Below are 25,103 nucleotides of genomic sequence, written 5' to 3'. Positions count from 1 at the left end.
GCGCATAAGACATATTTTACAGATAGCACAATAAAACTGTCAGATGCTTTGCATAGAAGGAAGAAACGGGCATCTGAATGAGTGGTAGTGGTGGATAAAATTACTTGGATAAGACAAAGAATGTGGAAAGGGATTTGAAGAAGTTGTTCTAGGAAGTGAAGGATAATAGTGTCATTGGAAAAGTGGTTAGTTTGTTACCTAGATATGACAATAGCAAATTGAGAAGGAGAGCAATGATACTGAATGACAAGATGGCTGAATTGTGTTAGGCAGAGAGCATTCAATTTGAGAATGTATGGAATGAATTCAAAGGGAAATTAGAATGGTTCAAAACTGATGGAATGCATTTGAATGGTTTGGTGTTGGTCATTTGGAGTGATTGTTGTTTAGTAAGAGTAGACAGGGTTCTTATGAAATTAGTACCACTAAGAGTCAGAGAGAGAGAGAGAGAGGCTGAGAGGCAGGTTGTGGAAGGTCAGGAAGAGGATGGGTACAAAGGTGAGGAAGTGCTCATAGCAGGGCAAAGCAATGCAGTGCAAAATGGTGGGGAATGATAAGAATATGAATGAAAATCAGAGTCAGGATCAGGGAAAAGGGGATGGTCAGAACGAAGAGAGAAGTGCACAATAGCAGAGAGAAAGAGAGAGTAAAGAGTGATTGTGTTGATGGGATGGCCTCAAAGAATGGAGAATTATTATGCTTATATACTAATGTAGAGTATCAGAAATAAAGAGACTGAGTTTGTAGCATTGATTGAATCAGTATACCAAAAGATAATTGGCATAAGTGAAACTTGGTTGACTGAGGATGATATACTGTAAAGACTTGAAATGGTAGGATATAGAATTTTCCTAAAGGAGGGGAAGATGAGGAGTAATTGTTAATCATAACAGAGGAATTGTGTCCTTCAAGAGACAGTGAAAAATAGCAGTATGTGTGGTGATTTTGAAGCTCTTTAGTGTAAAGTAGAGATCAATGGAATGCTTTTATAGGCCAGGAAATGTGGAGAGTATTGATTGTGAAATGGTTAGACAAATTAGTTGGACGAGTAAAAGGAAGATGATCCTACTGGGAGATTTTAATTATAGGAATGTGGATTGGAAAGAAGAGTTAGTGTATAGTAATGAGGAGAGTGAACGTGTTGAGTTTCTGTGGGATAACTATCTAAAGCAGCATGTGATGGAAGCAACATAAGGTTTATCAGTGTTAGATCTGGTGATATCTTCACAGGATGTGGTTGTGAATGAGATATGAACACTGCCACCTGTTGGTGAAAGTGATCATGAGGTATTGGTTTGGAAGCTAGTCAAACAGGAAAAAGTTATCATGAAGATCTATATGTGGAACTATAAGATGGTGTGATTATGAGAAGCTCCATAGCCAATTAGCATCAATACATGGCTGATGAATAGTGCAGAAAAGCTGTTGACAGTGCATGGGAAATGATAAGGCAGTATCTAACACAAGCAATGCAGCATAACTGCACACCAAGAGTTAAGTGAATAAATAGAGTAGGCAGATGGATGAAAAGTGAAATCAAGCAAGCAGTGTTATAAAAGAAGTTATGGAGGAAATACAAGACAGTTTGTAGTGAACAGATGCATGAAGAATATAAAGTGCAGGCCAGAAAAGTGACAAGTATGGTTCAAAAACGAAAAAAGTAGAATATGAGAGGAGACTGGTCAGTATGGTCAAAGCTAATCCAAGGGAATTTTTCTGCATGTGGCAAGCAAGAGGAAAAATAATTATGGCAGGTCAATACTGGTGGATAGTTATGGTAGCAGAGTAACCATAGCAAATGATATAGTGGAATAATTTAATGAACACTTCATCATCAATGTATATGATTAGCATCTGTGCAACACGTAGAATGGAGGCAAGGATTAGGAGAATTAAAGGTGAAAGAATCATAGGTATACCAACTGTTGCTTGGGTTAGATCCTAATAACTAGTAAGGCTGTGGGAATGGATGAAATATCACTACATATTTTTGAAGAATATGTAAAAGAGTTAACCATGCCCTTGACATGATTATTTAATGACTTGCAAAGGGGAAGGTTCCTATGGAGTGTAAAGAAGGCAAAATAATACCTCTCCACAAGCATGGTTTGACAACAGAAGTTTCGAATTAGACTGGTCTGTATATCTGCAGCTGTGATCAAAGTGGTGAAAAAATAGGTTAGAAACAGAATACAGGATTGGATTGAAGGATACAAGATTCTCTATGATAGCCAGCATGGATTTGTAAAGCAATCTGTTTATGTTTTATGATAAGGTGAAGAATGTGTTGGATAAGGGAGAATCATATACAGTGATATTCTTGGACTTTGCAAAAGCATTTGATAGATTACCACATGATAAGTTGGTGTATAAGCTGCAGGGGGGTAGGAATAGATAGTATATTAGTCAGATGGATTGGAGAATGGCTCTCTGAATGATACCAGCAAGTTGTGTATGATATGATGGAGAGGTGTCTCAGTTAAGGAAGGTGAACAGTGGCGTGCTTCAAGGTTCGGTTCTTGGGCCCCTACTGTTTAATTTGCTGATGATGCAAAGTTAGGTAGAATTATCAGGAGTAGTGCTGATGTTAATTCTCTACATAAGATTTGAATAGACTTCTAGTTTGGACAAATGAGTGGGGTTACAGTTTTAAAATTAATAAATACAAAGTATTACATTTTAGGATACAGAAATATAAGGCCATGTACTATACTTCAGGAAGTGGATGAAAATAGGAACCTCAGAGTGATGGTAGACAGTGGACTAAAGTTCTGAGAGGACACATCATAAGGGTTGCAAAGACTACACATTGTATTGCTGCTATGTTTGTAGGGATAAGGAGGTGGTGGTGGTGGTGCCTCTATAATAAGTCATTGGTCACACCACATATGAACTATTGTGCTCATATTTGGTCACCTAGTTTTCATTGCGATGTGGAAACACTAGAAAGGGGTCCAAAGACAAATAACCAAAGTGATATCAGGACTCTGGAGTGTTGGTTATGAAGAGCGTTTGAGAGAATGTGGATTACAGAAGTTGGTGGATAGGAGGAGAAAAGAGGAGATATCACAGAGGACTTCAAGTCAGTTAAAGGATTCTATCAGATTAATACAGAAAGAATTACAAAAAGAGTGGATGTTAAGATGGGAAGAACAAGAAGCCATCCCTGGAAGTTGTATAAAGATGTGGTGAAGAAGGGTGCGAGGAGTAGATTTTTTACGTGGAATGCATTGCCAGAGTGCATTGTGAATGCAGGTAGTGTAAATAACTTCAAAGCTCATTATGATAAACACGTTGTTTGAGTGGGCCTTTCACGATGAGTCTGTTGACTCCATAGAGGTTACCATAATAATAATAATAATAATTATTATTATTATTCCATTTCTTTGTCTATAACAGAAGATTAACCAGTCTATAGTTCTCTGCTATATGCAATGAATTACTACTATTACTCTTATGAGTTGGAATGAGTAGGGATAAGGAGGTGGTGGTGCCTCTATAATAAGTCATTGGTCACACCACATATAGACTATTTAACACATATAACAACCTTGCAAATTTCCTTCTAATATAGTACTATCCCTAATCTCCGAGATTAACTGAAAGTGAACTGGCTAACCGTGATGTAGATTATGCTTACCACCAAGGGTAATCCTATCTTCAGCCTTATTAATTGCCAATTGATGTTAAGTTAAGAACAATTTTCTTTTGCATTATGTCAACAGATAAATCTTGCCTGTCAAAGTAACATTTCTTTTTCCAGCAAGTGTTCCCTTGCAAAATACTTAAATTCTTCTTTAATCATGCTGGGGCATTAAAAGTGTTTCCTGAGTTTCTGGTTATGTTAATTCATGTCTATTTTTCTTATCCTTTTTTTTAACATGTCTGTGAAACTTTCTGGATTCATTTTAACATCCTTAGCTAGGTATAATTCAAATTTTGCATTATAATCACTAAAATTTTAGCTAATCTAGTTTTTACTTACATCTGTTATTCGTGTGTTTTATTATATGATACTCTTTCTACATTTTTTTTAAAGAACATATTTCCTTAAGATAAGATTATTCATCCAGGTGACTGCAGGTTTATGATATAATTTATCTCTGGGAATTAATTTATGATATTAAATTATGCAAGACATTCACAGTGTTATTAACCAGTAAATACTGCTTAAATTCTCTAATGTTATCCTTGCACTTAGTTTGTGAGTTACAGTGGTAAATCATCAATGCGTTGGATATTTTTCTTTCCTCAACTGCCAGTTGAAAAATCAGATATCACACTCTCTTTTTACACTTTGCTGACTAAACTAAACAGCACTGCCAGTGAACACATAGGTATTTTTCTTTATCACACATCATGCAGACAATGCAGAAACCATGTTAAAAATAACCTTAAATACAATTTAAAAGGATTTAAATCCTTTAACACTTAATTTCTTTTAAGGCCAATTATATCCTGTCTAGGGATACATTATTATTTAATAATACAATACACCGTAAATAAAAAATACCCCCAAAAAAATTAAAAACCAGTTTTTAAAAAAAAAAATTAAAAAAAATACTAATAGTTTAATTCCGATCCATCCACCCACTCCACTATATAACCAAGTTAGAACTATGTTTCAAACTGGAAGGACATAATTTATTAGGAAAATGAGAAAGTATACAGAACAATACAGAAAGTATACAGGTGCAATAAATATGGTATACTCCAGGGTGGGCCCTCCACTGGCCCACCCAGGACTTTACTGTATTTATTGCACCTGTAATCTACCATATATAGGGGAAACAGGACGCACAATTCCTATCAGACAAAAGGAACATAAACAACACATTAAACATAATAACTATGGTGAAGCTGGCCTTTCTGATCATGCCCTGAACACTTTACATAGAATTGACTGGAAAAGCACCAGTCATGCCCGATACAGATGGCATGAACGCAAATTTAAGGAAGCCTATGAGATTCTTATCAACCACCCCAATCTGAACAATAATGATGGTCTAAAAATCCCAGCATATGGAAGGCACATATTCTACCCACAGAACCTGTCTCCCTAAGAGTTAGCTATAAACAGGACTGTAGATAATCCAGAATCCTAAATCTAATCTAACAATTGTAATGTTAAAAATAGGACATCATTGTTACTGTAAGAAAACTATCTATAAGAAAGAAAGTTTCTCTCATGTTATTGTAAATAGAATTTAGCTTTGATGTAGTTTCTAAATAATTAATTTGTAATTTTATCTGTATTTTTTTTTTCTTTCACTAGAGGTCAAGCCAGTAGAATAACCAGTGATCAAATCATTGTTTCTTTAGCTTACTGTGTGAAATGTAACTCAGCTTGTCCTTGTATATTTGTATATACTTCAGATGATGACCTTAATATGAAGGTCGAAACGCTAGGAAATTAAAAGAGTTATTTATAACACGGTTGTAAAGTCCATAATTTCTAAAATGAAAGATATAACACAAAAACTGACAAAATCAAATATACTGCTATCAAAAACTTGAATAATATTTGAAAATCATCCAAACATTATAATAAAACCAAAACTTCAATAGCAATGATGCCAGATGGAAATGCACTGAGAATGGATAAGGAAGAGATTTTAATGGTACCTTTGAAATGTATCATGGAAAGAAAAAGGAAAAGAGGAAGGCCTAAACTAACTTGGCAAGAATGACCCCCCCCCCCAAAAAAAAAGAGCTAAAGAAGCAGAATTAGTTGTACAAGACAGAGGCAACTGGAGAAAATGAATCTTAACTTTGTGTCCTGAGACACATAAGGACAGTAGTAGTAGTGGCAGTACTATATAACCATCAGAAGAAAAGCTTAGATTTGAAAAGAGTATCCTAAAGTTGTTTAACTTCTATCAACAACAGGAAAAACAAAGCTATTATTACTTAATTAAATATTAAATGAGTACAGAAATGTCATTTAAGTACAGAAAATTCATTTCAGCTTACCTCCTCTAAGCTTGTTAATCTGTTTTCATCAGTTATAAACTGATTACAGTCTTCTACATCAGTAGGTTCTTTATTTTCATTTTCTCTATCAGCAATACTATGCTCAGTATTATTCTCCTGAGTATGATGAGCAAATACATCACTGGTATTTACTTGGGTTACTACTGGTGATTCACTTAATGAACCCAGGGCATTATGTTGTTCATTCTTGATATCTGGAACACTTATCACAATCTTTGTCTCATCAACTGGTGTTTCATCCAAAACATGTCCAGTAACTAAATTATTCATTGATGAATACACATTGACTGAAGTCAAAGAAGGAGAATCTGACACAGCATTATCACTCACTTGATCACACGTTGTAGCAACAATACTAGTTATACAATTTTCCTCACTTTGAACTTGTGCAGTTTTACCATTTAACCGAGATAAATCTGAATCACCTTTTGTACTAGGCATTTCATCATTTTCTAGAGAAATATCTTTGACTGATTCAGAATGAGCAGATTGAAATATATGCACTTTTCGCACCTGAATGCTTGGAATGGCACTATTGTTATGTGTCCTGAAAATGTCACATGTTTCTGTTTTGTCTAAGACTTGCATGGAAGCAGCACTAAATACGTTTGTAGAATTATGACTTTTATCAACAGGCACAGTACTATCATTGGAACTTGAACTACAGTTTGGAAGTTCAAATAACACTCGAGAAGTATTTAATTCATGACGAACTTCAGAATTTGTCAAACTATTATTGAGTAACTGTGCCTCTTGTCGAACTTCTAACCCAGTATCATCTAGTTCTGTTTGAAGATTAGACAAATCCAAGCTATCTACATCATGTACTGCTTCATTTAAAATTTGATCAGAAAGATTTAAGGTATCCTCCATACCACTAACTTCACAGTTTTCATTTGAATTCCCTATGCGTCTCCTTTTGGAATGCACAGAGTTCACTAGGTCATTTGAACATACAACTTCAACTGTTCGCCTTAAATTTTTATTTTTATGAACTTCAAGTGGATTGGTGGTTAGCCACTTGTAATGAAACAAGGGACCATCTTTTAGCTGAGAAGATTTCACTTCATAAAGTCCTGGACTAACAGACAATGCCTGGGCTATATGTTCATTCTGTATCTAAATAAATAAATAAATCACTAAAAAAAATTATAAAAAAGCAAGAACAAACACTATAAAAAAAGTACTTTTCAGACAACCAGCTGCACATGGGTTACATGACATTTGACCTCCTTATATCTGAACTTTCCAGATTCCAACTTAAAGATACAAAAAGCAGTTATATATATATATATACACCAGTTACTGAATTAGAAACCTTTATGCAGATGTACATAAATATCACTTATGCAAAATACTTGAGTCATGTGTTCTAGGCAACTACTTAAGAATGCTGCTGGTTAGCAATCATCAATAGTGTTGATAACAATGGATAAAACAAAAGATCTTTCAGAGTTCGATAAAGGGTTTATTGTGGGTGCCCATCTGACTGGAGCCACAAGTTTGAAAACAGACTGGCTTCTTCAAAAGGTGAGATATCTTAGATGTTTAATCAGTGGAAAAATAACCCACAACTTGTCTAAGAGGCATAACTCTGGTTCTAAGACAGTATCCGGAACAAGATTGCTGTCGTCTGAGAAGGCTTGTATGGACAAACAGAATTTCCTGTATGCAGCAATTGACCGAAGCATTTAATAAAGGCTGTTCCCGACCCATATCTCACCAAACGATGCCAGGGAATTGAAGAGGATCAGTATTGGCAGTTACATGCCTATATGTAAAATAAAAGTTTCTAATTCAGTGGCCGGCATGTGTATTTAACAATTGACTTTTTAATTTGTAAAAATTATACTTTTTTTTTTGTTGTTTTGTTTATTTTAAGAATGTTATTTGCAGTTTTACCTATTATCCAAATATCAACCCTTCCCTTCCAATCAGAACTAAAGGGGTTCAAGAAAGGTCATGTAACTCAGTATATTTTATGGATATGAACAATACATGCATTTAAAATATTAATATTTCAAACCAAGTAATCCTCAACTTAAAAGGGAAATGTCTATATCGACACTGGAATTTATCATTTAACATGTTCATTGCCAAGCTGAAAATTGGAATTGTGTGGTGGCCAAATTTTTTTTATTTTTTTATTTAGTTTTTATTGTGCTCAAAATAAGTTAAATATATTATTTATATGCTTTTATTATTATGTACATAGGATTTATGTACTCTAAATATCTATTACGCGATATCGCGTGATATGTAATTCGGTCAAATAAGTTATATATTTTACAAATAAAAAACACTTAAATATAATAATTATAACTTTAATTATCAGTCTTTTATAATCACATAGAATTTTTAAAAATAACATACAAATAGAAAAAAATAATTATCAAAAATCAACATCTATAGGGAACTTACTAAAAAAAAAAACAAAAACAATACTCAAAATAAATAAAAACCAAACTTCAAGCACGCTAAATCAACGAATAACTAAACAAAATCGTCGCCTTGTCCGAACGGCGTCACTATGCGCACTGGCTAACATAAACAATAGACAATGGCTGGCGGCCATCCCCACTCCACGAAAGCCAATCCCTTCCCTAGTGGCCAATATAAATATTACGCGTCATTTTGTTGTGGCCACTATACTATTCCACTTAGAAACTTGATAGTGACGTCCACGCGATAATGCGTGATCGGCCGACAGGTGAGAACCCGCATTGCGCAATATCGCGTGATTGACAATGAACGTGTTAAAAGGCTTAATAAATGGTTATAAGTTTACTATATGATACATTAATACAAACCTTGTGAAACTGGACATACTATGTGTAGCACAGTTCACACTCACCCACAAAGTATGATGAAAGCAATCCTGCATATGGAATTACCACAAATAAGCCCAATATGTCAAAGGAGAAGAGAGAGTGGTCAAAGACTTATTACCTTCAAAATTACAATCTATGCTCCATTTTTTAAATATATTTACCAGTGGGCCCGTTTACACATGCTCTGAATTTTTGATCTTAGTTACAACTGGAAGTGCCTAAAAGAAGTACAAAGTATTGCAGAAATGCTTAGAATGCACATCACTTCAGAGAGATATTTTATTTTTCTGGGCACCCACATTTTTATAAAGTGTTTCAGAGCACCATTCCAAATTGTTTTTATTTTATTTCATTAATCTACACATAAGAGACTGCAAAACCAATAGTACATCAGTGTCATATACAACTACAGATTAGGGGTTTCAGAAACAGCTATCATACTTGGGAAACATTATTTAAGGAACACTAATTCCGAGGACAGTTGGGTTATCTGGAATTATGGCAGAAGCAACAGCCTATAAGACCAACATATGTCTGTTAATTCTGCAGGAGGAAAAAATCCTTCCACCTCTGTATGAGATCAGCTAACTTCATTTAAAAAGTCTTTATAAGTTGCAAATGGCAGATGAAGATGGATGGAAAGAAAAGAAGAAGTCAGTTTGATGAATTTGTTGAACTAAAAATGGATCTGGAGTTTTATCAGCAGCTCACATATTTATAAGCTTCAAAGAAAGTGAAGGAATGGCAGTTTCAGTTCAGCAGAAGAGCAGCCATGGAAGTACTTACAGAAAAGACATAATGAAGGAACAGATCATCTAAGAAAGAGTGGTTAGAGTATATTTTGTGTGGTGTGTGTACATGAGAGAGAGACTGAAAAGCTATTTACTTTTTTGAATAGTATCAAGAATTTTTAGAGATGTTTCAGGGATGTGAAAACAGTATTCAAAGGCTGGACAGATTTTGGACTTGTTGCAGGCAAGAAGTAATGTCTTGAGCGTGTTTTTGGAAGATGAAAAAACAGATGTGATGTATTTGTGCCAGGAAAGGCTGGAGATGAGTATCAGCCCAAGAAGAAACATCTGATCTTTTGTGGAAATTTGAATATTATGAAAGGGGAGATGAAGTGAGGCTCTTCTTACAAAGAAGAAAAAGCTGAGTTTTAGTAGCAGCTGAGTTGAGAAAACTGTCTTTATCCCTACAGAAGATTAGCTTGCAATGCATGATTTGTAAAACTAAAGGAGGAGGGGGGGGAGGGAAAAACAATTTGAATATTGATATACCACTATCAGAAAAACCAGGATTTAAAAAATAAATAAGTAAAAAAAATATGCCTTTGTGCCACCTTTTATTTATTTTTTCTGCTCCTTTTTTTTTTTTTTTTTTTGGAAGATTCGTTAACTCATTTCCTTTTATTATGTATGCACTTAGTTTCAGATATGAACTGTCAGAAATCTTTTTTTTTTTTTTATTGCAGTGGTATTTTTATTTATTTATTTATGTTGAGCCATAGATTATTATCATCATCATCGTTATGTGATACCTCCAAGGAGTCCAAGGATTCATCGAGGGACGGCACTCTACAATTCTCCCTCTTCACCACTTAATCCACCAACTAACAGAACTGCTACAACCATCATTATCTATACACAATGGCATCTACTGCACACCCCACTAATATTTTTTGTTTTATAAATTGTGTGTGTGTTCTCAAAGCCACTCTGCCTGTACTCAGGTTTTTAATTCTGTGTACAGGACTAAAAGTTTGATTCTCGTGATGACGAGAATCAAACTTTTTCCAACCAAAGGGTGCAACGTACTGTCGTTCTTCTAACTGTGGTATGGAGACACTATATAGGTTAGTTAATCAACCTATATAGTAAGTACGTTAGTTCTGTGTATGGGTAGTGGGTTGGAAAAGGAGAAACTTTTTTACATTTGATTAGAAACCTGTATATTGTATTCCTTGGGAAACACATCAGGGGGAAGACTGTTCCACAATACAGAAGTAGCAGGGATAAAGCAGGAGAAAAAGAAACGTGTTCTGTGGGCTTCACGATGTACTGTGTCACGATGTCAGAAAGATCAGTTCCAATCTGTGATGTGAGGAACCTTTATCTGGTCTCTTTTGACAAAAGGTCAGTTAGCTGGTCTCATATGGAGGTAGACGGTTTTTTTCACCTGGAAAATCGGATTTTTCATCCCTCAGAATAGGCAAACCAGCCCTGCAAACACACGCATCTACAGACATAGGACACTCCAAGAATAAGGATTGACCAACCTCTTCCGTGAGATTTCTGATTTCGAATTGTAACAGGCCACTAGGCCTATACGTAAAAGGAAGAAGATTTCATGTGAACATTTCCCATGGAAATATTTATAAGAATACTGCAGAAACCAAATGCCTGTGTGAAAGTGGGTGGAGTGAGTTGATAAGAGATGGGTTATTAATCAATCTAACTGCCCTCCCTCTGTATTGAGTCAAGCATTTTGAGGGAGCTCTTAGGCCCCCACTCCAAATGTGACAGCAGTTTTACTAATGCTTACAGATTTACCAATAACATGACAACATGTCAAAATAGTGGTATGGTAGATGTGGCATATATGTATGATAATGAATGCAAATTCTTTGAAAGCCATAATTTTTGATTGTTTACATATCATATTATATCACAATTGTTTATCTGTCAAATTATCTAAAGATGGATCAGTTCACAACAAGTTTATTATGTCCTCCATAGAGTCACTATGAGACACTGTTTATTGTGTAAATAGTTTACTAAATAGTATTGTACTGATATTAGGATTAGAGACTGTAATCTTTATTTTTCTTAGCATGGATGGGATATCTAAGAAATAATGGATGCAGTTAATTCCAAAGAAATTGAATTTGGATTAGAAGTCTGATTCCATGTGATAACTGTTTCATGTGAGATTCTAAGCACTGCTTAGAAATAGCTGAATTAAAAAATGAATATGCCCCATAGTAACAAATAAATCTGGAGTAGAGCAGAGTACTCAGTGTAAGCAACAAAATGGGAGTTATCCAGAGATCAGATATGATGGCACATCACTTAAAGGTGGAAATTCTGGCTAAAAAGAATTACTGAGAGAGAGAGAGAGAGAGAGCGAGCTACAGTTGTTGACATTATTATTATTACTGCATGGCAATCCTTCACGGAGTCTGAAAACCCATTGCAGGAGATCTGCACAATATCTATCATACTTTTTCCTTAAGCATATTCGTCAACAAAGCAATTTCGATTATCCAGGGAACTGATATTCAATAGGAGGTGATTTAGAACAAGATAAATGTTCTGGTACTGAAAGTGACAATTAGAAATGGATAATAATGATAATTATTATTACATGACACCTTCAGGGAGTCCATGACTCATCGAGGGAAGGCACCTACTCTACAACTCTCTGCCTCCAATCAATTCACCAACCAACTACAATGAACCGCAATTACTACCATCATCTACACCAGTGTTTCTCAAAGTGTGGTACGCGTACCCCTGGGGGGGGGGGGGGGGTACGCGAAAGGTCGTTAGGAGTATGTGGCAATTTTCGGCTATCATAATTAAAGGAGTCATATTTTTCAACGAACAGTGCAATTAGAGACAACCGGGATAAAAACGGCACTAAGTAATGAATCACCCCCCTCCCTCCCTCCCTCCAACAGAAACTGCTCAAGCAAAACCATATGTTGCCGGTGGAACATATGGTTTTGCTTGACACCACCCTGTCATGAACGTGTTAAAACTAAGAAATATATAATGAATGCGTTTCAGATATTATGGAATTCAGTTGAAGAGAATTAGCATTTCAACTCAACTGTTGAAATGCTAATTTGTCTTTGGTTCGTGCGATCTTTTGTTAATACCACACCAATAATATGCAGATCTTCGCTGCTCTACGTATCTCAAGTCTTGTAAATCACTGGTACTTTTTGCTTGAAATAATGGGAAAGAAGATGACGTTATTTGGGTAGATGACTTTGACGATGCACACAAAGAAACTGTTCTTGATGCCAAAACTAGTGATAGCGAGTAGGAGCTTCTTGGTAAGTTGCACCATTTTCAGTTTTTTCCTGAAAACTTTAGTATCCGAAAATCCCGTCACATATCTCGCAACACGATTTTTTGGCTTTAAGTTCGGGAAAAAAGTTAAGAGTTATATTCGAGTAAATACAATATTTTTTTTTTTTTAGCTTTCAAATTCTTACGTATGGATCATTGGTTAAAGACTGGATTTATAAAACCCCAAAAGATAGCAATATATCAAATACAAGTAGCTGTAAGCAACAAGAAAACTTTGATATTGCATCTGGATCAAATGAAATTGATAAGAGTGTGTCGTCTGACATCTTTAAAGAACCAACTAGGAAGAGGATGAAAACTCTTCATAAGTATGATATGAATTACTTGAAATGTGGATTTTCATGGAAGGGAAATGAATAGGAACCTATTCCAAATTTTGTTCTATTAAAAATAAATCATATTTTTTGTTTACATAAACATATAAATTCAAATAAAATAGATATTTAATTTTTAATGAATATTTTAAATTAAGTTATTTGTTTTTAATTAATTAATTTTTTAATCACTTAATTTGTTAATTTTTTATTTAATTAATTAGGAGGTACTTGGTAATAATGAAAATTTAAGAAGGGTACGCAGATATCTGAAGTTTGAGAAACACCGATCTACACCAACGTCATCTACTGCCCACCATTACCACTAGTATTTTCACAGACAAACATCCATGCCATCAATGTTAATTCAGCTATTAAGTATAGCAGATATAAACAACAACTAGCATTAACTAATATGTTAACAGAGACTATAAAGCAAAATTTGAATTACAGCTAGCTAGGAACATCCAGATTAATATATATATATAAAAAGCTGTGTAGATATGTAAAAAGAGATAAGGATAATAGAAACAAAGTGACCATCAGTTACAAAGAGAAACACTGAGAGGCAAGATTTATTTAAAGACATAATAAAGAAAGAAATTAATATTTTAAATCACTTAGAAACTGATAACTTTGGGGGTAGGGATGATATATCTTAGTGGTAAGGACATATATGCAGGATAATCAGTCTACTTTTGATCATTTTCAATGAATCACTGAAACTGGGAATAGTGCCTCATTAGAAGAAAATTTTCAAGGATTATTCCAATGCACAAGAATGTTTCATCACATGAAGTGGAGAATTATAAACTGATAAGACTTTTTAGTGTTACAGACAAAGTAATGGAAGAATTAATAATTAAGAATCGTATCCAGGATATTCTTGCTAGGGATCACTTGTTGAGCAGGATAAAGCATGGTTTTGTTAAGAGTAGATCAGTTACAACAAAAAATAATTTTTTTGTATGTGAAGTCATGAAAAAATGGACTAAAATAATGATGCTGTGATTCATCTGGATTTCAGTAAAGCATCTGAGGGTGTTTTGTACAAGAACCTACTGATTATAATGGACCAAATAAGCATCGATGATCACATAGTGAGATGGGTAAGAAATTGGTGAATGATAAAGAGGAAGTAATTTCTTCTTCAAAGAATCAGTTCTTGGTTCTTAACATGATGATGATCTTTAAACATTGAAAGACTAGACAGGGAAGTGGAATTTCAAATTTAATGTAAACAAATTATATATGTACAGCAGTCCATCGTTCATGGATGAATTTAAAAATTTTATTATAGATAAAGGATATCTACCACAATAACTGTTAATGCAGATGACAGTGGCTTGTTTAGGAAGAGAGTCTTCCAGAACTTACCCATCAACAAGTAAAAAATCTACACTGATTTAAGATTGCCAAAGATAGGTTTGCTGTCTCTCTCTCTCTCTCATTTTGCATAAATATAGGTGGCTATGGGATCAAGCTGATAGTCATATACAAATCATCCATAAGTATTAAAGGTAAGGAATAAAGAACCCCCTCCATTTAATGGGAATCAATAAAAAGGCCTTGCTTTTAAAACCATTATGTTAGTAGAATCTTCACATGCCTACTAAATGAAATGAAAAAGGAGTCCAGCTTAACTGCAAGTCAGAGTTAGAACAATTATAATATTGCTCACTGCTTATCTACATAAAAGGACAGTTGAAGAGGTAATGGAATCTATCGTTACTGTGTGTTGGCAAAAACTGTAACTCGAAGTGGTTAATGATAGATGAGTCTCCAAAGAGCCTACATAGCACAACAGGCCATTGCACTCTTTAAATGGAAAAGACCAGAGTTCAATTTTCATCATGAGGAGGGAATCGTCATATGGGCTTTCTCTGAAAGTGAGTTAGCCAATCTCATATAGAGAAAGTAGGTTCCCCCCACCTTCCAGGCACTTTGCTTGTATGCAGATTTTCATTCTGCATAGCAAACTGGCCAGGGAACACAAGCAACTAACAGACAAAATACTATTAGTACACAGTAGGTGGTGAAATTTGCAGAAGGTGGATAGTGGAGTAGTATATAGATGGAGGAATAAGTAGTACACAGACTGTTATAGTTGAGAACCCTCCCACAATAAGTCCTTGAAAATGTAATATACTATGAATAATGTGGTAGCAGTGATCATAATAATAATAAAAGATTTTGAGTGCAGGCTCAAAGAAGAGTTGAATGAATTAGTGGCATGGCTGAGTGAGAACCACATTGATCCTGAAGATAAAGTGCTTGAGTGTCTAGAATGTAACAACAAATCTTTAAATAATTGGCCCACCAGGAGGCATCTGTGAATAAGCTACTCTAAACTTGTGCTCCTGCATTTTATCATTACTGCAAGTATTTTTCATTCAAATTAAATATTAAACAGAAATCAGGTACTAATATTAAACAGGTACTAAGGAGCTGATTACTTTTGCACAACCTGTAAGTACTTATAATGCATTAAATCAGTTATCTTTCAATTTAAAAATTAGCCACGTGTAAGTGCTCACTATGCCTGCTGTATGAAGCAAAGATGGCAGCAACAAAAGCCATATCAAACGAGCACCCTGTGTGTCACCAATGCAGCACTGTCGATTGCCGACAAACACACAAAGCACCACAACTGTAAAATTGATGTCAGTGATAAAAAAAAAAACAGAGTATAACGTGCGAGTTCTGTTACCACTGGCTACATGCTTCCTGCACTAAAATAGATGAATCAGCACACAAGATATTTATTGACCTCAATCAGCCCTTTTTCTGTTCACTGTGCCTGCCTGAACTTAGGCAAACGAATCAAAAATCTCAAACTGCACATTAATGCTATGAATGAAACTTTTTCCTCCAAAATACAAGCACTTAGAAACCAAGCTCGAACTGACGACCACCATCGCCGTAATGCAAGTTCACCCTTGCCTGAGAATGAGCTCCATGACCTAATTGCATCAATGGTGCACGATTCGATGGAAGCCAAAAACAAAAAAATACAATGCCGTTATTTTGAACTTTCCAAAGGAAGAATGGAAAAGCACTAAAAGACATCATCAAATTAACAGAAGAATGCAACATTGATTCTAAAAATATTGTCAGGTGCCATCGTTTCGGACCAATAAATAAAAGAAAGGACAAAACAAACTTTCCACGCTTCGTAAAAGTGCTTATGACATATCGACAAGCACATCAAAATTAATAACAGTGATCAACAACAAGTCCAAAGATGCTTGACCCCAATCGTGCATACATGCTCGACCAGACCTAACATTTGCACAGAGGGAACAAGGACGCCAGCTTTGAAGACAACTTGAAAAATGTCAAAATAGAGACAACAGTTGGATCATAGACTACAGACAAGTTAAATTGGAGCAAAAATCAAGTGATGCCACTAGAAGTCACTATATAGGCACTGCATAGGAAAAGTGCAAGACCCTTGCAGTCAAACATATGCCTCACAGAATCCTACATATCCACTTCACCAACATCCATGGCCTACACACCAATCTTAATAGTGTCCACTACCATCTCCAGTCTACCAAACCCTATCTACTCCTGGCAGAAACTCAAATCCCCCCCCCCCACACACACATCAGCCCAGCACTATTCATCTCAACCTTCCAAACTACATTTCGACCCAAGGGTGGCATCTGTGCATACATCTGCTCCAACATACCTTGCCAGAGAGCATCCAACCAACTTTGACCCTTTCTTGGTTAAAAAATCTATTCCCAACTCAGTCAAATTCATTTGCTGTCTTTTTAATTTCATCATCTTAAAAATTGATTTTCTCCAGTTCCACTTTCCCAACAGCAAAATCATTCTCCTAGGAGATTTTAATGTCCACAAACACCAACTGGCTTTCCTTCTCCAGCTGTACAGATCTTGCAGGCAGAGCTGTTGAAACATTTGCCATCACTAATGGCCTTACACAACTTGTTCAGATGCCAACCAGAATACCTGATAACCTGAACCACTCCCCCAAACACATTAGATCTCTTCCTATCCAATGACCCTTCCAAATACACAGTGAATGTAGTGGGGTCCTAGGTAATTCTAACCACAATCTAGTGCTTATCTCCTCCCCATGCAACAATGCTTACACAGCCACTCCCATACAAGAGTAGTTTGGCATTATAACAGTGCCAAGTGGGACAGCCTCTGCAACTTCAATGCCTCATTTCCATGGTTGGACTATTGCTTCCGGCCTTCCAACAATATGCACCTAACTTATAACCAAAGTAATTCTCACTGGTATGAAAACATACATTCCTCAAAGTACCCTGACCTGCCATTCCCTAACTAAACCCTGATTTTCCAAGATGCACCAAGGTTGTTCAAATGAAAAACCAAACATACCATAACTGGCTCAAATCAAGAACTCCATCCTCCTTTAGAGCTTATACCCAAGCCCAAAACAGATAAAAGAGTAAAAAACAGGAAATTAACAATCTTTCTAAATGGCAGCCAAGCATTTTGGTCTCTCACCAAAGCAATCGGTTGTAACTTCTGCCCAACACTATTCCCACCCCTATCATAATCAGGTGGTTCTATTGCATTGTCACCTACAGAAAAAACCAATCTACTGGCTCACCTCACACTTTGCTTCCAATGCATGCATATTTGACAATGGTAAGTGTCCCGCAACCATTCCAGATGCCCAACATACAATGCCGACCATATCCTTTTGCCAGAAAGAGATCAGAAAAATGCTGTCCAAATTAGACACAAAAAGGCCTCCTGGCCCTGATGGCATTCTTCCAATTGTCCTGAAAGTTCGTGCACCTGAACTCATCCTATCCTATGTTGGCTATATATACTGTCTTACTCCACTGGTATCTATCTCACAGCCTGGAAATTGGCCTATATTCAACCCATTCCCAAGAAGGGCGACAAGTCACTGCCATCCAACTACTGCTCTATCTCGCTCACCTCAATCTTATCTAAAGTAATGGATGAAATCATCAATTCCCAGCTCCTACATTACCTTGAAGGTACCTACCTGATAAACAACCACCAGTATGGATTCTGCCACTGCCGATCAACAGGAGATCTGCTCGCATATGTCACCTATCTCTGGACAAATGCCATGGAGAAGTTTGGAGAATCTCGATTGGTTGCACTTGTTATCTCCAAGGCATTTGACTGAATCTGGCACAAGGGCTTACTAAGCAAGCTGCCACTGTTTGGGTCTGTCTCAAGATTTCTGTAGTTGGATTGCCAGCTTTCTGTCTGGACACACACACACACACACACTATATGTTGTGGTGGTTTCTTACCCTCTAACCATTCAACTAATAACGGGATTCTGCAAGGTTCTGTTCTCTCACAAACCCTCTTCCTGCTATATATCAATGACCTACTTCAGCTGACCTCCAATACAGTTTTACAGGTGACAGAACATTGCACTCCTCCCTTTCTTTTGATAAACCTTATTCTACAATTCTACAAACTCACCTCAACCTACAAAACATCAACCACCACTGCCCTAAATTCTGATCTCCAAGCCATCCAAATGGGGTTCAGATAACCTAGTCAATTTCAATGCTAATGAAACCCAGTACTGTCTTATTTCTCATAAAAAAGAACCATTTTTCTCCCAATATTATTTTTGACAACCTAAATTTCCAGACAATTTGAGATTTCTCTTCTTGGAATTATCCTGACATCATGCCTCTCCTGGCATAAACACATCACAACCACTGCTTCCTCAGCTTCTAAAAAACTAGGATTTCTCTTTTGTTCAAGATGTTACTTCACAAGTTTCTTTTCCTCCTCCTCCATCTCTGCAAATGCTGCACTGTGGAACAGTCTTCTCCCTGTTGTGTTCCCCAAGGAATACAATATACAGTCATTTAAATCAAATGTGAACAAGTAGCTCCTTTCCCAACCCACTACCCATACACAGTACTAAAGGTTGATCAACCAACCTCTCATGTATGAGCTCAACATAAAAAAAAATAAATAAATAAACAAATAAAATAAAATTTTCACATATCTTTCTTTCTGACAACTTTATCAGACAACTTTCTGATAAAGTGTTTGAGTTGGATCAAAATATGGAAAAGACCATCAAATTTAAATAGCAGACTTGATCATTACTTGTGCTTTATAAAGAAATTCACACAAAACTTGAAAAAGATACAAACATTATCAACCAAAAATACTTAGTTGATTAATTTTATGTAGTATTGTTCTGACAATTCAAATAAATATTACACTCGAGCTTAAAAATTTTTTTGGTATTTTCATTGAAAATAACTCGCACACAGCTTGAAAAGAAGCCAATGGACACCTCCATGGGCAAGGTGCATCGTGGCATGTAAAGGCATACATTTGTAGCCGGTAGATATTGAAGGAATACGATACTCCCAAGTGACTGCAATTGGATCTGGGGAAATGTTATTTTTATTTTATTTGTTTATTATTATTATTATTATTTTTTTTTTTTTTTTTATGCTGAGCTTATACCTGAGAGGCTGGTTGATCAACCTATAGTACATTAGTACTGTGTGAGGGAACTGATGTTCAAAGGCGATAAGATGCCATGTGGAAGGCCTATCTGTTTAGCAAATTGCTGACAAATTGGGCCATCCCAGCTCAGCAATCAGTGATTACCATACTGAGATCTAAGCACAAGGAGTCAACTGCAAGTGCTACACACAGTGGATGACTCACTGCACATAACTAGTGTGCTATGAAGGATAATATGTAAAAACCACTAATTGTCAGTCAACACTTGTGGAGTTCTGGGCATTGACTGGAACATGAATCTGCACAAAAAACATTCAGAACAAAGGCTCACAACATGGGTTTCCATGGTAGGACTGCAATATACAAGCCCCACATTAATTGAATCAATATGCAGTATTGTCTTCAGTGGTGCAAAGAATGTGTACAGTAGGACGTGGAAGCATGGAAAGCTGTGTTATGGAGCAACGAATCATCTACACCTTCTACTAAGCAGATGGACGGGTGTGTGAGTGTAGTGGATGCCAGGTGAATGTCTCTTACCAGAGTGCATAACTCCAGTTATGGTATAGTCCTGTTTTTCTTGGTTTGGCTTTGGACCTCTGTTTGTGGTGCTATGAACACTGAACTCTGATAGGCATTGCAATACTTCCCACTTTGTGGTGTTTTTATGGAACTGACTATTGTCTCTTTCAGCAAGACAATGCACCATGTCATAAGGCTGCTGCTGTAACTGCATGGCTTTTGGACATGAATGTCACCACATTTTACTGGCCTCCACAGAGTCCCAATTTCAATCCTACTGAATATCTGTGGGATGAACTGGAGTATCAGCTGAGGTCAAGGGACATCTGCTCCACAACAGTCCAGGACCTCATTACATACCTACAGGAAGAATGGTCCAAAATTCCTATTGATTGCTATCCTATGCTTATGGAAAGTATCCCCTATAGGACTGCTGCAATCATTGCAGCAAAAAGGAAGTCCTACATCGTATTAAGGTGAGTAGCATGGTTCTTTGTTCCTCGCACTATGAAGTTTGTTGACTTCTTTCAAGCAGTATATATTTTGCCATAGAGATACACTAAGAGAGACAAATTATGGATGCCAAACTCACTATCTGAAGTTTCTAATTCAGGGCTAGCAAAGGATTACCATATATATGAGCTGATAAGGAGCTATTATTAGAAAGCTCAACAAATTATAGGTTTAATTAAAAGAAGCTTCACTTATGGGAGAAAACAAGTGATGATAATGTCATACAATTCTCTAATCAGGCTAATGTTAGACTATGGCTGATAGTATTCAAAGCTTTTAATGGATTTGAAGAAAATTGAAGGTATTCAAAGAAAATTAACTAAATGTATACTGGGAAAGTATCATGATAATGATGGGAATCTAAGGCATATGTAAGATATCAAGAATTTGTTACATTTGGATGAACTAGGGTTCACTAGAGCATAATAAAAATGTCAAAGAAAATGAGAAACAAAGTTAAAAGTTAATTTTTTACTGTTAGGATTGAAAATATGTGAAATAGCATGAATACAGCAATGAATACAGAAGCACCAAATTTATGTAAATTTAAGACAACATCAAATGGTTATTAAAGCTGGAGAATAGACTAATTAATTAATTTTTGAATTTAGCAATGTCAAGTGTCAGTAGTATGGAGTTGTGTATAAATATGTACTTAAGTAAAAAGAATGTGAGAGAATAAAGGAGAGGGAGAGATAAGTTATGAATGAATATACACAAACCATCCTACATGAAGGTGTTTTGGACACAGTGGTGATTACCAGTATATGATTCATCTACTTGTCATCGTCCCCACATATATAGAACATTTGGTTATGTCAAGGCAGGGCTGTAGGATTGGTTTCCCTCAGGTATTCTGTTTTTATCCTCACAAACATTAACCTACTGGCCTTGAACCATTTAGCAACAGTTATATACTATTGAGGTATAAATGTATAATTTATGGAGTTTGTGTCATTGTCACTCTTAAGTCTCTGGTGGAAAGCCATTAATAATAATAATAATAATAAATTAAGGATTTAGTATGACTTCCAAGCATCCATTGATTCCAAAGACATTGCAAGAGGTCAAACACTCACAGAGTGTGATAACTATCATACCTTGCACTGAAAAAGATTCCATCTTTTTGAAAAAGATCGCCACCTGCCATGCAAAAAATCTACTTTTCACTTCCTTACTCACACTACCTTTGTGGTTTCCAGGGATGCCTCTCATTCTCCCATCACCCTGTGCAATATCCCTGTCTCTCTAACAGGTTCTTCTGACCAACTTATGTCTCAATCCTATATCCTATCACTTCTACTCCTATCTACCATGCTCTACAGACGACATTCCCTCAGTCTGTCTTCATACTCAATATTGTAGAGTCCTGAGATCATCTTAATTATTTGCCTCTGCATTCTCTCCAATGTTTTTTTTTTTTTTTATCACCAATATAGCCAGGTAACTAGATCTGTGCATAGAAATCCAAATGAAGCTGATTAGCATCTTATTCAGCAAAACTATTATCTCCTTATCTATGTATGAGACATTATAGCAACAATTTTCTGGGAAACCCTTAAAACTTTCATAATATTCCCTGAACTTCAGTTCCTTCCCAATCCACCAAGATCCACAGATCCCTCACCTCCTATTTATAAGTCAAAATAATATTTTTGCTATATCCATCTTCAGTACACAATTTGTCAGAAACAAGTAAGCACTAAAACCACGTATACAGTGGAAAAATTTAAATTGTAAGAAAGTAAGAGTTACATCCCATCACTTCAAACAGGACCAGATGAAAAACCTTACATAGAACCTGCACTGATTGGGCTAAATTTTGGACATTATAATTTTAAGGTTCTTGGTCCAATGAGTCAATCTACCTCTAGTAGTTTTCAGTTATTCAGTTACAAATGAATTTTTATAATGTAATACCTAATTGTAGTTACACGGTTCTGTTTCTGGCAAGTAAATAATTAATTTGCTCTAAAGCTTATAGTTTAAATGCAGCAAGATATTAGGAGACTTAAAAAATCCTGAGTCCATTTTGTCTTGTTGTAGTGAATTAATAATGGCCATTAAAAAAATTCTGAACATAAAAATGCATAATCCCAGCACAGAAAAGAAGATATACACTTTTGAATTATATATATAAACTGGTAAAAGCTAATGTAATCAGTTATGGAGGAATAACATATTCTCTAAAATGGAAACACTTCTGGAACAACAACTGGAAGTAGTTCAAGAGAAAGGCTTAATATAACCCAGATTAATATTAAAAACTCCGGTGACATGCTATTACTGAAAAAATGTTTTTTTTTTTTTTTTTTGCATTTAAAGATTGGCTTGGTTATCTAACATATAAAAATTAATCATTCCAATACTTGTAATTTTATTGATTATCTGAACATCGAATCCATACCTAACATTTGAAAATCTAAATATCAATCATGCCAATGTACAATAAAATTTTATTGAATATATGAACATTAAACCAGTAACAATGGAAAGTCCAAAAACTGAAACCATACCTAATACCAGAAAATGGGTTGTTCTGATGTCTGTTATTTGCAGTTTTATCACTTATCTGAACACTCAACTCCCATCCTAATATTCAGTTATTCCAAACAATGAACCTGGAATGGAAGGAGTCAGATGTCACTGCAGTTTCAATTTTTATCAAAATACCTTACTTGCAAACCATAAAATAATTACAAAAAACGATGGACTAGTACTAGACTTGGGGGGAGAGGATTCCCCCATAGATTTAACTTAGAAAGTTCTCATGAACAACTAAGTTGCTTATGAACTGTAGCAAACTATTCAGAGCATAAAAATAAGGGAAATATTTCTTTACTTGGTGCAGTAGCATACTATAATATTCTCACCTCGGTTGGCCAAGCAGACAGCATACCAGATTTCCAACCAGCAGGCTGTGGGTTTCCATCCACAGTAACATAAAGGTTTATCAGAAAGTCGTTAGGGGTAGATATTTGCTGAGTGATGTGAGACCACCACAGAGTTTATTAGAGGTCTGAAGTGGGTTGAAAAAATTTCCGTGTTTTTCCTAGAGCAGAACTCCTGAGATTAACTAACCCTTATCCCACTCATGGTACTAATATACTGGTTTTACAACTTTTCATGGATACAACTTGCATAAAGAAAAATAAATAAACAAAATAATATACTGGTAGTACACCAAGCTTGCTCTGCTCACTTTATTCATATGGGTGAAGGGATGCAAATAAAAAAAGAACACCTGACTGGAAGTTATTATCAACAAAAGCCCATGTTTATTTCCACAAAGATAGGTTAACCAAAGATAGTGGTTAAATAACCACAATCAGTGGTGCATCTGAACAGGTATTGCAGATTTTGGCCAATTACAAAGAAACTGCTATATATTCTAAATTTTTTTTATTTTTATTTACTTTATTTATCAGGTGTTTCTCACTGATCTATAAAATACACAACATTCAAGTTCTGATATGCTATTCATATCACCACTAAGCAGATGCACTAAACAGATGGCAAATATACTAGACAAACTTTATTCTAAAGTAAGCAAACTGCAATACAACAAAGAAGACAAAAAGGTGCAGGAAATTGCAAAACATCTGCTAATAGAATCCAGAACCTATCCTTCTGAAGACATCTTTACTCAGGCCCTCACAATGACAGAATTAGAAACAGCAATCAGTCAAATTGATTCTGACAAATCACTCAGAATTGATCTTATCTTTGGACATATGATTAAAAACATGAGAGAAATAGTCAAAAACTCTCTTCTGAAGATATTTAACACTTCCTGGAATGCAGGTAAACCCAAAAATATGGAAAACACCAGTCATTATACCCTTATTAAAACCTAACAAAAACCTTAGTGACTGTAAAAGCTACAGACCAAGAGCTTTGACTAGTACTCTCTGTAAACTAAACAAAAGAATAACACATACTAGACTTATGATTGGCTCTTAGAAAATAACAAGATCAACTTCTACCAAACTGCACACAGGTCTCAACAAAGTACAGAAGATCAATTATTTTATCTTTGCCAATCAATCATAGATGGCTTTCAAGAAAAACCACCAAAGAAGACAACATCAATCTTCTTGGATCTTGCAACTGCCATCGATCATGTTTGGAGACAAAAGTGAATAAAAATTGCATACGATACTAGAATAAGGAGGAACACATTAATTTAGATTTCAGATTTCATGAAAGGAAGAAAAATGAAAGTAAAAGTTAATGGAATTTATTCTAACATGCATCGAACTTGGGCTGGACTCCCACAAGGTTCTGAACATGAACAATATTCATCCTCACATAATAAATAACAAAAAATAGCATGC

At 35.6% G+C, this 25,103-nt stretch overlaps 1 protein-coding gene across 2 annotated transcripts in view; it reads right to left on the bottom strand.

The window, feature by feature from the left end:
* Positions 1-25,103, bottom strand: part of LOC150102588 (uncharacterized) — a 229,600-nt gene that overhangs the window by 50,679 nt on the left and 153,818 nt on the right. For both annotated transcript variants that reach the window (XR_016548914.1, XM_090398830.1), the window contains exon 5: positions 5,974-7,113. Coding sequence is in view for 1 of the 2 variants with exons in the window: in XM_090398830.1 (XP_090254956.1) it covers positions 5,974-7,113 (1,140 nt within the window). In the remaining variant the exon portion in view is untranslated. The remainder of the gene's footprint in view (positions 1-5,973; positions 7,114-25,103) is intronic.

This window comes from Typopeltis vanoorti, chromosome 10 (genome assembly GCF_054136105.1).
Source record: "Typopeltis vanoorti isolate ZY-2024b chromosome 10, IOZ_Tvanoo_1.0, whole genome shotgun sequence".
In the NCBI taxonomy this organism is placed as follows: domain Eukaryota; kingdom Metazoa; phylum Arthropoda; class Arachnida; order Uropygi; family Thelyphonidae; genus Typopeltis; species Typopeltis vanoorti.
This window is presented reverse-complemented; position numbering and strand designations above follow the sequence as displayed.